Below are 17,406 nucleotides of genomic sequence, written 5' to 3' on the forward strand. Positions count from 1 at the left end.
TTACACTGACCCGGTCATTCATTCATTCGTCCATTCATACATAATACAAGTTCCAAAATAAGTAATTTGTAATTATAACTATATTCGCTGTAAACTCTAAAATATGATTGGAACACCTCACTATCCTGCTGCTTTGTTGGGTGGCCTATAATGGAATTTCATGGAATTTATTAAATTTATTGTCAGTCAGTCATTTGGACCACTAACAGAAGTCAAACGTAAGACACTATAGTAACACCTATTACAGTGTGGTGTGCGAGAGGAAGAATCCACACGATGCAGCATGAGCTCTTTATTAAAAGCTCACCGCAGTCAGAATATCAGCAGAATGACTAAAACTGCTGCCAACTTGATTCAGGATAGGTCAACAACAATTCACACAAATAACAATAGCTCGGCAATAACTCTCAGCAGCGCTATAAACAAATTGCTATAAATACGTTTTAATGTCATTGAATAGAATATCAGCTATAGTTCCTCTCTACGCTCTTCTCTCTTTCACACACACACACACACACACACACACTGATCTACTCACTGATTCCAGTCAGACTGTTTCCCAGTCTCTATTGTAAAACAAAATTTCCTTATACCTAAAAGTAAATGTTTCTGTCTACCTCCTGAAAGACCATTTTTCATAGTATGCTCTTAGTAGTGTTTATTGTAGTATGTGGTGTCACTACAGATTCATTGAGAAAGTCCACTGAGTCCACCGAGAGTCCACTGAAGCCCACGCAATCCCAGAGCAGGACTGCTCTGACTCATGAACTAAATTGTAGTAACTTGTAACATTATGGAATGTTTTTCTCTTCCTTTCCCATCACGGCCACTCCCCTCCCAGTGTCTATACGGAAATAGTCTCCATTATGTGTAGGTAGGTGGTACTGTGGAGGTGTTGAAGGAGGCAGGTTGTCTTTTACAGTTGACTGCGAACTAGCGTTTGGGTCTAACCTCCTGTCTTTTTTTCACTTTGAACGCCTGCTGTTCATGATCTAATCAAATCCCAATGGACTAAATTATGTCTCACCTTAATTTCCTATTTCTGCAACACAGAAAAAACATCAGCAATCCACACTTTCCATACCATACGCATATAGTCTTAGGCACAAAACTTATAGTTAAACTATATATTATATGGTCTCAAAAGTATTGGGACACATGCTCGTTCATTGCTTGTTCTGAAATCAAGGGTAATTAAACGAGTTTTATTCTGCTTTTGTTGCAGTAACTGTATCTACTGTCCAGTGAAAACTAGATACTAGATTTAGAAACATTGCTATGAGGATATAATTGCATTCAGTGACAGGAACATTGTTATGTTAAGATTTTATAAGAACACAAGCCCACCTCCATCATCAACTCCCCAAATCAACCCATAGCAAAGGTATTGCTGGAGTGCTTTATACCCACTTAGTCTATGCCAGGCATTAGGCACGATGCCAATTGGCTCATGTTTTTTCTTGCTTAAACAGTCCTATTCTATTAGCAATACTCTATTGAGACTAGACAACCTGCATATAGTCAGGCACATTAATACACTGGAAAAAAGTCCTATTTGTGTGGTTTTGTGCGTGCTTAAGACAGAGAGTTATTGCCACGCAAACCTATTAAGCACATGATTCAAGTTTCTGTTTTACTTCCCTTGGGTTAACTAACAATATTTCACACTTCTACTCAGTGCTAAAACTCTTGCATCTGGACTGCAATTGAAAAAACAGGAGGACCAGTGAGTTTTTTTGGCTTTCTCAGTCACATAACACAACGTTCAGTAGCTCTTCCATTTCCACTCGCTTTTTTGTTTACACGGATCTCCGTGGAAACACGTGCCCACGTAATTATTGGACAAATAGCTATTTTATTAAACGCAAGGTGTCGTCTGAGAAAAACACATATATGGTCATTCCAGACGGGAATTAAATCACAGAGGACCCCCAATAAAAGATAAAATTACCCCAGGACCCCCTGAGAAAATAACCCCGTACGGATAGGGCTTAAGGTGATGTTGATCATATGATGCTACATCAGTGGCAGTTGGAAAAAAGGCGCCGTCTGACTTCACGTGTTAGAAGAGGAGTATGCTGGACTGCTCTGACTCATGAACTAAATTGTAGTAACTTTTATTACATTATGGAATGTTTTTCTCTTCCTTTCCCATCACGGCCACTCCCCTCCTCTAAAAGAACAGAGGTAGGAAAGGAGTACTTTTTTTGTACTCAAAGGTACACTGTTCATAATTTTACCCTCAAAAGGTACAATATTGGTCTTTACAGGGTCAGATTTGTGCCCTCTGAAGTACAAAGTCATTCCTAACAGCAATAAGTACAAATTTGTACCATTTAACCAGTCAAAAGGTACATTCTGTATTCTGTACCACTGTACTAATAAACAAACTATATTTTATTTGCACATTTTTTTATTTGAGAGCCAGACAATTTTGCATCATGAAGTTCTTGACACGTATTTAGTTGATGATAATGTTTATAATCTTGCTTTATAATCTTTACTGGCATAAAAACAAAAAAGGATCTTCATTGAAACGTACTTTTTTGTACCTCAATATAAGGTACAGCTACAGCGACAAGCTTTGTACTCTTTTAAGTACGAATCTGTACTTACTTTTCTAAGTGTGTATGGAAAAAAGGCGCCGTCTGACTTCACGTGTTAGAAGGAAGTATGCTTTACCCTCCTAGTGTTGGGGACATGACTACTGATAGGCGTAGTTTATATAAATGAGGATTGAGTCATTGGCCTTTCAAATGGGGGAAGGCAACAGAGCAAAATTAGAGTGATGAGCACAGTGAGTGATAATGATCTTGACCAGCAAGTTTATTTGTCTTAGTTTTGTAGGAATTATTTTTACAAAAGTCTGAGAAAAGTTATCAAAACTGTTCACAAAATTAAACTGATATTAAACTGAGATTACTCATTCAACAGTTGCACATGATCAGATTGATTCATATTTTTGTACATCATATAAAGCTGGTACAATAGACAATGTGACATAAGATCATCAAATATTACATTAAAATACAAGTATATTCAGTGTCATTTAAATAACTGAAAACTTAATGGCTTGGTATTAAAAAAAAAAAAAATATATATATATATATATATATATATTTTTTTTTTTTTTTTTTTTAAATACCAAGCCATTAAGTATATTCAGTGTCACTTAAAGTCACTTAAGTTTTTTAAATGAACTAACATGAAATCCCCAAAATTGTTTCATGGAAACATCAGTACCCGGTCAGATATAATTCCTCTGCCTTTGAGGACCATTCTGTCTTCATATACATGGACGGTCCCAAAAGCATCACTGAAGGGTGGTGTCTCAATAACCCCCTGCAGAGTGAGGTGATGAACCCCGTATGTGTCCCTGTGGTATCCTCCGTAATGATCATGTCCAGCCATGAAACACACCACACTCTTATGAGACTGTAGAATGGACAGAACCTTGTCATAATTCCATGCAAGGCAAACAGGACCAGCAGAGTAAGGATGAACGGGAAGGTGACCTGCAAATACATGAAAACAAATGACTGCCTTAGTCTCAGATTCCTGCAACAGGTGAGGTAAATAAGCAAAATAAAAGCATGCTTACTGTGTTCATCACAATTTTTTATCACTCAGTTGAAACTGAAGTTAAGGTGTGACTTTAGTTTTGGTGAAAAAAATCCTACATATTTCTTTTCAAGTCTACTTAAAACCATATTACTTTAAATGAAATCATGTGAAAGAAAACAATAGGCTTTGCTTTGAATGGTTGATTTAGGGCAACAAGATGGCCCACATTTACATTCCATAGCCTATAGCACAGTTTAGAACTGTAAGAATAACTAAAACAAGCATATTTTTCTAGTTTTAAGCAGATAACCACAGCATTGCTTGTTAAGGCTAGAATTAGCTTCTGGACCTCTAGTCAGCATTTCTATCTTCTCTGATTGTGAGGCTGAATTATAAATTAAAATGTTATTTATTATTAATTTATTTTTAAATTAACAATTGTATTCCATTATTTACATTTAAAAGACAACATGTTTTTTTCATTCCTTTAATTTGATTCTTGCAATAAACTGGTTTTTTATCATTGACCTTAATGGAAGAATTCCTTTTTTGTCCATTTTTTTCCATTTCTATCATTCATAGAAATGAGTCATGTTACACCCACTACTCAAAAGAAACTCAGAAAACACCTTTTAATTGTTCACTGTGATGTTGACATCACTTTTACCCTTGTTTTATTATCATTATTAAATATAGACTCAGAGAAAACAGATTTTGTACAATGTATCAGTTTACAATTTTACAGCTGCATTATACAGAAAACATTTATATTACAAATGACTTACTGGCGATAGCAACCTTCTCCTGTTTCTCATCAGCTCTGGCTAACACTTTGTCCAACCATTTCAGCTGGTCTTTACTGAATCCACCACTGAAATTAACGAACCTCGCCTCAGTGCCTGAAACAGTAATATATTGTAAAATATAGTAAAATATTGTTATACCAATAGACTCAATGGGGAGAAGCCTGTGAGTGGACAGAAGCCTGTGAGTGGGCAGAAGCCTGTGAGTGGGCAGAAGCCTGTGAGTGGGCAGAAGCCTGTGAGTGGGCAGAAGCCTGTGAGTGGACAGAAGCCGGTGAGTGGGCAGAAGCATGTGATTGGGCAGAAGCCTGTGAGTGGGCAGAAGCCTGTGAGTGGGCAGAAGCCTGTGAATAGGCAGAAGAATGTAGCAAGAAAATACCAAACTAAAGGGATCTATTTGTAGATGGGCAAGTCTACAACTCTGTTTTCTATCTGACAGTATCTCTGTTTTCTACTGACAGTATCTCAGTAATGGTGGAATACACTGTGTGTGAGTGTGATTAGGGCTGTTTCAAGGCATTTAGGGGCCCCAAGCAAAACGAACATCCCATAACTCTGCTTAATGCTGGCATTACATATTCATTAATCATGAACCTGGCGGGCTGGTAACTGTCAGCAATAAGTGGAAGGTTGTACTTTTCTGCAATGGAGTTGAGTGTGATGTTTGGTGTGACCTGCATTATTTGTACACCATCATAACTGTTGTTTTAAGTGTAAATAAATAAATAAATAAAGCAGCCTCATCAACCACCACCTCTTACCTGGAGGAATGTTGAGCTCCTTATTGTGGTTGTGCTTCGTGATGATCTTCATGGACTGCTTGAACTTCTTGCTGGACTTGTCTCTGCCTATAATACTCAGGTCGTAGGCATCCAGCACAATGAAGCGAAATTTGGGATGGGGGCTGAAGTGATAAGCGTACACTTCTTCCAGACTGTTCTTCTCTCCTCTCTCTCCTCTGTCTCGGCTGTTGAGGGCGGACTGGAACAGCGCTGCTCTGCTGAAGTTGTAGAACTCGTGGTTTCCCCACACATGATGAACTTTGGCGGAGCAGCTGCTGAACTCGTCCAGCACGGTCTGCAGCGCTCTCTCGGACGCGGAGAGTTCTCGGTTAAAGCCGTCGATGATGTCTCCGAGCTGCAGGATGAAGGCGGGCCTCCGCTCCGGCTCCTCTTCCTCCTCCCAGCACCTGCTCGCGTTCTTCAGGATCTGCAGGCTGTTCCGGTAGAAGCGTTTCCTCGTGCGGAGAAAGTTGAAGCCGTCGTCTTTATCCGCGAACTGAATGTCCGCGATCACTCCGAACGAAAAGAGCGGCGGCGGAGCTCCGTCCTCCATCAGCGCGGGAGCAGTCATAACTTCAGCCCGACTCGCGACAACGCAGCCCGGCCTGACTGCTCTTCACTGAGCGCTGTGTTCTGTAGCGCACTGGAGGTCGGACCTCTGGCTGTGGGCGGGCCGGTGGGAGGCCTGGCTGCCAGGTAACTCAGCCCGCCCAAAAACTTATATATAACACAATTAGCTGAGAGTAATTATTCTAGTATATTATTATCAAGAATAATCACATTTTCCTTCTTAACACTGAAACTTTTAATAATGCATATTTAAATGTAAAATAATAGTTCACAAAGGACAATACGTGTTCACAGTTAAAAAATATCTAATTAAACATTTGAATATAAAAATGTAAAATAAAATAATCATATTGGGATTTTTTATATTCAAATGTTTAATTAGATATTTTTAACTGTGAACACGTATTGTCCTTTGTGAACTATGTTCAGTACCTGTTGTAAATAAAGGTAAATCTACATTCTGAACTTCTAAACAGTAGTGAATTTTTTTTGTGTACATCGGTAAATATAGCTAAATACGTCACCAATAAAATATCCAGATCAATCACGTGCGTTAATGTGCTCAACTTGACATCACATGTGCTCGACATTAAAAAAAACAAGGGAAAGTAAAACCATGAATCCGTTTTTAGACCTTTGACCTTTTTTAGAGGGGCTACATAGCCTCCTCTAAATTCCCTTGAGCCGCTCCAAATTAACATGCGTTTTTTCACCTATTATCCCTTTTCAAATCCTGACACATTACGGCCTGGGGGAACGCTGCTGTCCTATAACGCCTCCAAAACCACAAAAAAGAGGAAAAGTTTCAATAGTTCTGAATCACTGTAAAAGACACATCCTTTTATGGGGCGCTAGTCTTGAACCTATTAAAAAGTAGTTTAAATACATTTTAAAAAGTTTGAAGCCTTTGAAAAGCTGTCTGAACAAGCTGTTTAAAAGATTTGAATCTTTTTAAAAGTTGTTCAAATCAAAGGTTCTGTTCTTCTCATGGAAGATTTGGCCAATTTGAAAAGTGATTTGAAAATAAGTTCAAATAATAAAAAAAAGAATTTTGTTTTTAAAAAGTGATTTGAATCTTTTTAAAACTGAGTTAAATCTTTTGTAATCAGTTCCCATCCTAACAGTGATTTTCAGTGAGTGCCCCCTATATACCTTTAGACATGTTAAAGTGGTCCAAGACCAGGACCACAACCCACAGAACAATGCTTTGAGATATATGTAAAGACTTCATCCATTATGATTATGTGGTACTAGGTACTATCTGTCTTATTGTGCCAGACATCTTTCAGTCCAAGCACATCCCAAATCCACAACCTTTATATCTGATGTCTTTAGAATTATCTCATGTCTTTGGCATGATATGCCTAACTAGACAACCTGTATTATGATCTCTGTAAAACTAGAATTAGATTTATGAGAAATAAAGATGATTCTTGTTTCATTAGAATTGTATACAAGATTAAACAAGTTCACACATACCACAGTGTAACTGCACATGCTCAAATGTATTTACCCATTCACCCATATATAAATATACAAATATAATTTGTAAAACATATTTCCCTGCACATTATATAATATACATTATAAACCTGGTGAATATATGTGACAGCAGCAGACCACCATATTTTGCACTTACTATAACACTTTGTGTCATTTTTATTAAATACCTAGTTGTTTGATATATTAAAATATATTTAGGACAGCATAGAAATATATTAAATACATACATATACTGACTGTATACTTTAAACAATCAAACACCTTATACACCTTTAATGTTACTAATATACAGCTCTGGTCAAATAGTGTAGTATAAGTGTATATGCAGCCATCATGGACATGAATGTCATAGCAACTTTGTCAAACTGTTTTTTTCTCAAATGTTTTAACGCTTGGGAGGGGGACATACATGAAGCCCATCCTCTGAAATAGCATCTTATAAATACCATCTACTTAGATTGTGTGCCCTACATCAACTCCTATCTCACCTTATTGACATCAGAAGGGGGGGGGGGGGGGGTTGCTTTCTTCAAAAGAGACCTGGACAGGAGCCCAAAACTTCTCAAGAGTTATCTCCCCCTTCTTCTTGTCAGTGATCATGGCTGACTACAGCTGCTAGTTTCCTTGTGTGCAAGTGTTTGTATGACAGCACTTGCTGTATGAACTTATTGAGGAAGTTCAAGTAGTTGAATTCAGTTCTGAGAAGGATGGTCATAGACAAGTTTATGCAAATCATCATCATCATCTGCTGCTTATCTGGAGATCAGGGTCACAAGGGCAGCCATCTAAGCAAAGAGACCCGGACCTCCCTCTTCCCATCTACCTTTTTCAGTTCTTCTGGGGGGACACCAAAGTGTTCCCAGGCCAGCCGAGAGATATAAGACCTCCAGCTAGTCCTGGGTTTTCCCTGGGATCTCCTTCCTGTTGGACATGCCCGAAACACCTCACCAGGAAGGCATTTAGGAGACATCCTAAGCAGATGCCCAAACCACCTTGGCTGGCTCCTCTCCAAGCCCTATTTCTAAGGCAGAGTCTGGACACCCTGCAGAGGAAACTAATTTCCGCAGCTTGTATTAATATCTGATTCCCTTCGTCACTACCTAAAGCTCGTGGCCATAGGTGAGAGTTGTAACGTAGATTGACCAGTAAACAGAGAGCTTTGCCTTCCTACTCAGCTCTCAAGGAGGAATGCAGGTCATTTACAGAAATGTCTTTTGGAGTTGTTTTAAAAATACTAGTTCAATCAGCTGTCTAAAAATTCAAGTGACTGGGAGGTGTAGCCAGGTGTAGACCCAAACTGTAACCCTCAGAGCAGAGGAAATGATCTGAAACAACCCACAAACCAAAAAGGCACAGAACTGCCATAAACTAAAAACTGCTGAAGCAGTGAGTGAGCTTCACGTCACCATTAACTAAAAGGCAGCTGGCGACTAAAGAATCCCCTACTTAAAAAAAGAAAACATAAATAAAAAAAAAAAATGTATGGTCATATAAGACAAATGTTAACCACTTTTCCAACTGCCAAGCATGGTGGTGGTATCATTAAAGTCTCTTTTCATACAGAATGTCTCTTTAATTTTGTGGTGGCATTAATCAAGTATTAGATCAGATGTATGTGTATTTTTGACCTTTTTTTCCAATTATATATGTAAGTTGTTCACTCATTCATGGCGATTTTTTTTTCTTTTTAAATGCATGACATATATGTCCATGATGAACGTATGTAAATCAACCACAACTGTATATAAAAAGGCCAACATGTGCTTTATCGAAACATCAACACCCTGTCAGATATTCTTCCTCTGCCTTGGAGAACCATTCTGTCTTCATACACATAGACAATCCCAAAAGCATCACTGATGGGAGGTGTCTCTATAACCCCCTCCAGGGTGAGGTGATGAACCCCGTACGTGTCCATGTGGTATCCCCCATCATGATCATGTCCAGCCATGAAACACACCACACTATTATGAGCCTGCAGCATAGAAAGTATCTTGTCATAATTCCATGCAAGGCAAACAGGGTCAGTAGAATAGGGGTGAACAGGAAGGTGACCTGCAAATATAGAAAACATGTCAGGCATCAGTCCGAAATTCCTGCAACTAGAAATACAAATGTAACCTGAATAAGGCATGAATATTTTACATTGTAACATTTATATTTTTTTATTTTATAGCTTAGTCCAGCTAGTGTTCACATGTCAAATTCTTACAATATCTTAAGTAAAAGGTTCTCCAGCTTTTGTTTTCAATATGACCTTGTTTTATGTCATTTTAAAATGAGGTGTTTAGTTTTTTGTTTGGAATTCTTTTTGAAATACTTACTCAATATGGTAACCTTTTCCTCATTTTCATCTGCACTCGTCAACACTCTCTCCAACCAGTCTAGCTGGTCTTGACTAAATCCTCCATTGTACTTCACAAACCTCGATTCCAGTGGAGAAATGGCTGAAATGGGACCAAACACATTTGCATAACAAAATGTTTTATTAGCATAGTAAATGATGAGATAAGTGTTTTCATCAACAAAATGTGCTGTGAGGAGAGTGTGACCCTGAGTGTTTTTCTGCTGTTCTGGGACCAGTGTATATGAACTAGGGAGACAATAAGCTATTTGAGTGAAGTGCTGGGAACCTCTCCTCAAATAGCTAACACATGCTGGTTTTACATAGTGTAAAGTTGTACACATCTTACCATTGTATTGTACTGGTTCTTATTCGCATTTACTTAAGAATAAATGCTTGGATAAAGTCTGTGTAGGGAGTTGGATTTTTTTCTAGAAAAGTGCTTTCACACTGCAGGCAATGGTTCAGTAGGTCGGGACACAGACCATTTCTTTTGGTCGGACCAAACTCTGGTCCTTTGTTCTGGACCGTAGTTCGCATCTCCTTTCACACCTGCTACCAGATTGAAAAGGCCGAAAATCAGGACCAAACAAGGTAGGTCTGAAAGCATCCTTAAACATGGGGTCCATTTACGTTGTAGTCTGCACATGGAGCCCATTTGGGAAGTCCCGCTGGGTCCAAGTCACAATATATCATCGCTGTCCAATGATAAACAAGTATCTTCCAATTTTGTAGATTTTTAGTTTACTACATAATTTGAACAGACAAACTGTCCCTTACACTGTGCCAGAATTTCTTGATGAACGGAGCTATAGAAATACTTAAAAATGACCTGAAATAAACTCTTTTATACATTGACTTACATTGAAAGTTTAAAAGTTTTTTTCTCTCCACTGTAAAGTTGCTGTTATGAAGATACTTGTTTTTCATTGGACAGCGACAATATGTATAAACCAACTCAGAGCCCATGCCCACATGAAGCTAATCTGGAACCCACCTAACCCAAGTTTCACCCATATGAGCATGCTTGGCTGGGTTGGTTCTATACACACAAGGGCCTGGGAGAGCACGTGGTGCTATGTCACTTATGGTATTTAATCAGCTGATCTAAATCAGGGCTCTTTAGCTCAAGTTGGTGTCGTTAATGTCCCTTTGATCCACAGCCTAATATACTGACACTTTTATATTATTGTCAATATACATAAACACAGAAATGTTAACTCAAAACGACTTGCTACACAAAACTGTCAGTCTATACATATAAATAAGTACCTGGAGGTTCGTTGAGCTCCTCGTTGTGGTTGTACTCTGTGATGATCTTCATGGACTGCTTGAACTTCTTGCTGGACTTGTCTCTGCCTATAATACTCAGGTCGTAGGCATCCAGCACGATGAAGCGGAATTTGGGATGGGGGCTGAAGTGATAAGCGTACACTTCTTCCAGACTGTTCTCCTTCTCCTCCTCCTCTCCTCTTCCTCCTCCTCCTTCTTCTTCTTCTTCTTCTCCTCCTTCATCTTCCGCTCCTCTCTCTCCTCTGTCTCGGCTGTTGAGGGCGGACTGGAACAGCGCTGCTCTGCTGAAGTTGTAGAACTCGTGGTTTCCCCACACATGATGAACTTTGGCGGAGCAGCTGCTGAACTCGTCCAGCACGGTCTGCAGCGCTCTCTCGGACGCGGAGAGTTCTCGGTTAAAGCCGTCGATGATGTCTCCGAGCTGCAGGATGAAGGCGGGCCTCCGCTCCGGCTCCTCTTCCTCCTCCCAGCACCTGCTCGCGTTCTTCAGGATCTGCAGGCTGTTCCGATAGAAGCGTTTCCTCGTGCGATGAAAGTTGAAGCCGTCGTCTTTATCCGCGAACTGAATGTCCGCGATCACTCCGAACGAAAAGAGCGGCGGCGGACCTCCGTTCTCCATCAGCGCGGGAGCGGTACTAACTTCAGCCCGGTCCGGGTCACCCCCGCGTCCTAAATTCACTCCGCACTGTGTTTACAGTGAAGTAAACCTGTTAGCTAGTCAGAACCCTCATCATTACGAGCTGTTATATGTATTTTAAACAGGGATAGACTGTGTTAATAGTTAGCCAAGGTTAACTAGCTGAAAGAGTTGTGACCATGTTAGCTAACTAGCTAATTAACTAGGTTAGCTAGTGTTACCTTATAGCGTAGCTAGGTTAACTTAACTAACCCTTGCAGTAGCCTTATCGTTAGCTAACTAGCGTTAGCATGCTAAATTAAAGCTAGGCTTCTTTTAATGAACTACGCTAGCTTAGCTAAACCGGCTCGGTTTCAGCAGCTACCCCGCTTAGGCACATTCAGATCTACCTCTGTGTTTTGATGTTCCTTCCCGTGTCTCTGACTGACGGCTGCTGTGTGTATGGTTCCTTCACTAGCTGAGCTAGCGGCATTAAACTAGACTCCCCACACCGGCTCGGACAGGGGCTGCGCTCCAATACCAGCTACTGCCCTACAGCGTCCTGCTAGTGCGAATTATAGCTAATGTGATGCATACTATTTTTTTTGTTTGAGGTTGACTTTACTATTCCTTTATAATTGTTAAATTGTGTAATAATCTTGAAAAATGAATTGATACAAAAGAAAACACCAGATACAAAAGGCATGTTATTGTTGACATTTACCAATACAGCTACTTATATACAGCTCTGGAAAAAAGTAGAGACCACCACAGTTTTTTAATCAGTTTCTCTGATTTAGATATTTATAGGTATATGTTTGAGTAAAATTAACATTTGTTGTTTTATTCTATAAACTATGGACAACATTTCTCCCAAAATCCAAATAAAATATCTTCATTTAGATCATTTATTTGCAAAAAATAAAAAATGGCTGAAAAAACGATGCAGAGCTTTCAGACCTCAAATAATGCAAGGAAAACAAGTTCATATTCATAAAGTTTTAAGAGTTCAGAAATCGATATTTGATGGAATAACCCTGTTTTTTAATCACAGTTTTTATGCATATTAGCATGTTCTCCACCAGTTACACACACTGCTTTTGGATAACTTTATGCCACTCCTGGTGCGAAAATTAAAATATTTCAGCTTGGTTTGTTGGTTGTGATCATCCATCTTCCTCTTGACTATATTCCAGAGATTTTCAATTTGGTAAAATCAAAGAAACTTGTCATTTTATTTTTTCTTATTTTTTCCAGAGCTTTACATGAAGAAAATATTAGTACGTTTATAGAAAAAAAATCTGCTGCAGTTCTAGACCATCTGAAATGGGGGATCATTCTAGGGCCATTGGTTATGTTTTACTTTTCACAATTACTTTTTCGCTTATAGCGCATTGTGAAAGTAAGCATTCAATGTCATTCAATATTTAATTCATACAGATTTCACTTACAATCACACAATTTACAATTTGAATAATGTTATTTCTGTATTTGTCATGTTATACAAACACATAAACAAATTATCGCTTGATGTGCACCTCTCCAGAAATGTAAATATGCATCACATGACGTGGACAGCCACAGCTGCGATTGGTCCGCTGAGTTGCACATACATTCCCGCCTTGGCGATTTAAACTACACTGCACACGGAAACATAAATGTGCAGTAGACAACAGGTCTGCCTGGAAAATTACTTTAATTACATTAATAAGGTCATGCAACCAGTGGCCCTACCTTTAATGAAGGCACACCCCAGTGCGCTGTTCCAACAGGAAATTGCAGCCAACTCAAGAGCTTGTTGCTGTGCCATGGCCAGCTGCATCACCACACCTATACAGCCCATGCCAAGACATCTGGAATAATATGTTACACATGCGTTACACACTAAATAAATAAATATTATCCATATCAGTCTTTATCTTCCTTCTAAATAGCATTGTGACACTTGCAACTATTTTCTGATAAAGAGTGTAGCTTGTTGATATGGGACAGTGAATGTGGTCTATTATGGTACATTAACAGTGTCAACTATTTAATTAAAACATTAATAACAGTTAATGTGTTTAGGAGAATAAGAATAATGTGCTTCATTCCACATACGAAGCATGCACATAAAATAATAACTTATTAAACCATAAATTAAAGTATGTCGTACTTTCTAACCGTGGTTTTGAGTCAGAGTTTAGAATCCAGACCTCCAGAGAGAAATTACAGTAGGACTTATCTACTTCAAAGAGTTACATGTCAGAAACAATCAATATTAAAACAATTTTGGGATTGTTATCATTGTGCAAACACTTCTCTGACAAAAAGCTAGCATAGCAACTGGGCTTTAATTAAGACAGAATACAACTAGGCCACATGTCTGGACAAAAATATAAGAGAATATGAGCCCAAAATAAAAAGTAACACTGCAAAGCTCATGTTTTAATATCAAACCACAGGTATTCTCTACCTTAATATCTAATGTAACATCAGAATAAATTATGAGAAAAAGTAGTTCTGACTATTAAGTGTTTGTATCCAACATCTGTTTCATGAACTAGTTCAGCTGGCTATCTAGCTCAGGATAAAGGCTATTGGAACACAGCCCCAGTGTTATTTACTCACGTGCGTATGTGGCGCCGTGTGACAGACAGCGTTCAGAAAGACAGAGCTGTACTGCTTAACTAATCAGCAAATAGCAAATAAGACCCAGGAGACAGCGGTAAAATAAAGCGAGCTACTTCTCAGATAAACCCCTGCTGCGCTGCTGCGCTCTCTGCTCTCCTTTAACAGCATTTTATTATCGCCTGTTTGGACATTCAGAGCTCTAAACACAGTTACTGAACGCTGACCATCTACAATAAGCCACATTACCGCCACCTGCTGTTAGTGGAGGCAGGATGCCAGGAACAAAACCGTAGAAATATATCCCCAGGAAATTACGTGTATAAATGTGCACATAAAATAATTTTGAAATACATTGTCTTATACATTGACCTAACTACAAATTTAAGATATGTAATCAAAAACAAAATATAAAAACTATATAGAACACTGAAAAATAGCATTTGTTACCTGTCCCAACTCTCTAACTAAAAACTTTACCATGAAATATAATTATTAAATTGCTTTAGAGATGTTTTTTTTTGCATTGTTGTGTCCAATCCCATCTATGCTATGTTTTTTCATAATAAATCCATAATATTTAAGTTAAAATACACATTTTAGTTGTGACCCTGGGTTTCACTCATAACCCCATTTGACACATCTACAATATCTACATCACATCTACAATAGGAAGTTACATCAGGTGGTTTTTCTGAAGATCATGGAAAAACCAAAATTAAGTTCCCTCATTTGTTTTTCTTTATATCTGATCATAGGTATTGTAACTATGACTGAGGGGTTCAATATCAACCCTCATTCCTGTTACCTAAATTAATTCTTAGTTCTTATTAGTTTATTTTTAAAATACACATTTTGGGATAATCTCTAGAATGTGCTCAGTGTCCTCATGCTATTAGCACAGCTATTTTTCATGTTTTTGCTAATTCTATGCCAAAAATTCATTCCTGTTACTTCCAGTCCTGTTACTTATAAAATAAAAAAGTAACAGGAGTGAGTGCTAGTAACAGAAATGAGTGCCAGTAACAGAAGTGAGTTCAGTAAGTATCAGTTCAGAGTATTGTCCCCTGGTTAACTGATTTATGCGAATATTAATTAATGTAAACTACTTTTTTCCAATTTTGTTTGGTTTTTAATTTTGTTTGGTTCTTAAAACATTTTTCATGTTTAATAAATTACATGAAAAAAATTGTGATCAATTTTAGGTTTGGGTATTCTTGAAAAGATAAAAATGGCTTTGCATATTCTAGAAAAATACAATATGCATGCACATATAGTGATTTATTTGTAATAAATATTAATTATTTGAACATGCAGTCAACTATTTCTTTAAAATAAACAGAGAGATTTGTTAAGGTTTCTCCACAGTTTTAAATTGAAGAAAAAAGCTTCTCAAGAAACTTATAATTTTAACTGTGTAGATTCGAGCTGATTTATTGGCAGGTGGTTTTTAATTTTAAGTTTTGCTACACTTTGTTATATTGGGGTTAGATTCACAGTGCAGGTAATTTGCCAGTATTTAGAGATACATGGAAACAGATAGCATCACTGAAACTGTTTCAACTGTTTTACACTGACTGAATTATTTCCCTAGCAATATGCTGTGGCTGACACAACCCGTGTCAGTAAAGATATTTCTAGGTGGCTTATGCCTAATTCTTTACACTGTTTAGCTCAGCTTTATTTAGACAACTTTAGTTTGGCATTTGACTTGACATTAGCTCATAATCCATGAGCTCTTTCCATCTGTTGCAGAACAGATTAGCGGACAGTTGTGATGGGAGCCCATCTCATGTCTTATTATTTTGTTCTTGTAGCTTCTTGACCTTTGTCTGGGGCAGATGATTTGCTAGAATGGAAGTATGTGTGGTTCATAAGTTCTGGCTGGGTTGATATCAACCTCTTCTAATAGAGTAATGGCATGTAAAATAAAACAAACAGATTGTAATGTTTCCCAGGCACAGTGCCCACCTAATTACTTACAAAAAAGACAGGAGAAACAACTGTTGTTAAGTTTGACTTGTAGCTGCTGATCTTTTCTTGCCCTGTCTGGATCAGCTTTTACTGGAAGAAAGCTGTGACAGGACTGCCAAAGAGAGAAGGACCTTCACATCAGTCACACGCCTTCACTTCATGATCAAGGGTCCCAAAGACCCATGTCAGTCATTTTGCAGGCCTGGGACTCTATCACCCACTTAAACACAATTTACATCTGCAGTATTTGAACCCTTGAGTGTAGGAACACAGAAGCTGCCAACATAGGGCTATGACTGTCTCAAATAAACACGTTAATAACTAATAAACACACATAAGTTTCACTAACTGTTTTTAAAGGGGACAGGGTGTACGAGTAAAAGTGAGTTAATACAGGGCGATTCATACTGCTAATCAGTCTAATTACTTTTTAATATTTAAAAAAGCAAGAGAGTAGAGTATACATGTCTGTAATTCCTAAATAGTTAATGCACCATTTGTATTAAACCCATTGAGTCAAAACTTAAAGTCTATGCTTTAATCTTGATTGTTTTATTTTAAGTCCATTAAAGTGGTGTACAGATTTTATGGACCTGACAGCATTATTCTAAAATTGAAAATGTATCCATAAAATAAATCTGTGTATAGTTTTTTACACACAGGAAGGGTTCTGTAGCTGCAGAATGTCTGGTAACAATCAGGGCCGATGCAACAAGGCAAGCAAACCAATCAAATACCTAGGGCCCCAAGCTGGCTTGGAGCCCCCAGACAACAATAGGTTATGAATTGAATGCAACAACAAATTGTGAAAATATGAAACTTCATCAAAATTCACGAAGCGGAGTTACCCAACAGGAAGCCAGAAAAGAAAGAAAAGAAACAAAGAGGAAGAAAAGTAAAAAACAAGACAGTTGTAAGTGACAATTTACATTGGATTAATTAGGCCTACATGTCATGTACAAATTGTGTATTTTTGCAGCAGGTAGGCTAGCAACAAAATGTATAGCTAAGTTACATTCTTAGCAGTCAACGATAGTAACAACTAGATAAGTTATTAAATGGGCTGATTATAGAATAGATAATAGAGGATAAAGAAAACACAGATCTGTTCACTGTTTACCATATTTATTGACATGATATTGCAATAGCCTAACGTTTTTTCAAACTTAACTTTGAAAAAAGTGGCTTGGAGCCTGCAAACGGCCCTGGTAACAACAGCTCTGAGGAACCTCTCGAACTTCAATAATTGATATTGATTCACTCATAAGATAAAACCTCACAACCTATATAGGTGTTCCCATTCCAAAACTGTCCCGTAATATAACTTTACACATCACAAGTCATTTG

At 38.1% G+C, this 17,406-nt stretch overlaps 2 protein-coding genes across 4 annotated transcripts; both read right to left on the minus strand.

Moving 5' to 3' along the window:
- Positions 1 to 3,137: 3,137 nt before the first annotated feature.
- adprm (ADP-ribose/CDP-alcohol diphosphatase, manganese-dependent) lies at positions 3,138 to 11,538 on the minus strand. Of its 3 annotated transcripts, XM_049464289.1 has the most exons (4): positions 11,466 to 11,538; positions 5,129 to 5,689; positions 4,350 to 4,463; positions 3,138 to 3,515 (listed from the first exon to the last, which is right to left on the minus strand). In XM_049464289.1, exons 1-4 carry the CDS (start codon positions 11,476 to 11,478, stop codon positions 3,226 to 3,228), a joined length of 978 nt encoding a protein of 325 aa, XP_049320246.1. In that variant the 5' UTR covers positions 11,479 to 11,538; the 3' UTR covers positions 3,138 to 3,225. The 3 variants fall into 3 exon arrangements, with proteins under 3 accessions (XP_049320246.1, XP_007257279.2, XP_015463325.2); XM_007257217.3 differs by lacking the exon at positions 11,466 to 11,538 and having other exon boundaries at positions 5,129 to 5,959; XM_015607839.3 differs by lacking the exons at positions 4,350 to 4,463; positions 11,466 to 11,538 and having other exon boundaries at positions 5,129 to 5,961.
- On the minus strand, positions 8,968 to 11,478 carry LOC103043761 (manganese-dependent ADP-ribose/CDP-alcohol diphosphatase). Its single transcript, XM_007257214.4, has 3 exons — positions 10,839 to 11,478; positions 9,547 to 9,669; positions 8,968 to 9,277 (listed from the first exon to the last, which is right to left on the minus strand). The coding sequence occupies exons 1-3, from the start codon at positions 11,476 to 11,478 to the stop codon at positions 8,988 to 8,990; spliced, it is 1,053 nt and encodes a 350-aa protein (XP_007257276.3). The 3' UTR covers positions 8,968 to 8,987.
- Positions 11,539 to 17,406: the final 5,868 nt, after the last annotated feature.

This window comes from Astyanax mexicanus, chromosome 15 (assembly GCF_023375975.1).
Source record: "Astyanax mexicanus isolate ESR-SI-001 chromosome 15, AstMex3_surface, whole genome shotgun sequence".
NCBI classification, from domain to species: Eukaryota; Metazoa; Chordata; class Actinopteri; order Characiformes; family Acestrorhamphidae; genus Astyanax; species Astyanax mexicanus.

Coding starts and splice junctions, on each gene's coding strand:
- adprm (XM_007257217.3), bottom strand. CDS start 5,720: ATGACTGCTCCCGCGCTGATGGAGGACGGAGCTCCGCCGCCGCTCTTT. Junction 4,464..5,128: donor GGAGCTCAACATTCCTCCAG/GTAAGAGGTGGT, acceptor TTACTGTTTCAG/GCACTGAGGCGAGGTTCGTT. Junction 3,516..4,349: donor GGAGAAGGTTGCTATCGCCA/GTAAGTCATTTG, acceptor ATGTATTTGCAG/GTCACCTTCCCGTTCATCCT.
- LOC103043761 (XM_007257214.4), bottom strand. CDS start 11,478: ATGGAGAACGGAGGTCCGCCGCCGCTCTTTTCGTTCGGAGTGATCGCG. Junction 9,670..10,838: donor GGAGCTCAACGAACCTCCAG/GTACTTATTTAT, acceptor GTCCCATTTCAG/CCATTTCTCCACTGGAATCG. Junction 9,278..9,546: donor GGAAAAGGTTACCATATTGA/GTAAGTATTTCA, acceptor CTATATTTGCAG/GTCACCTTCCTGTTCACCCC.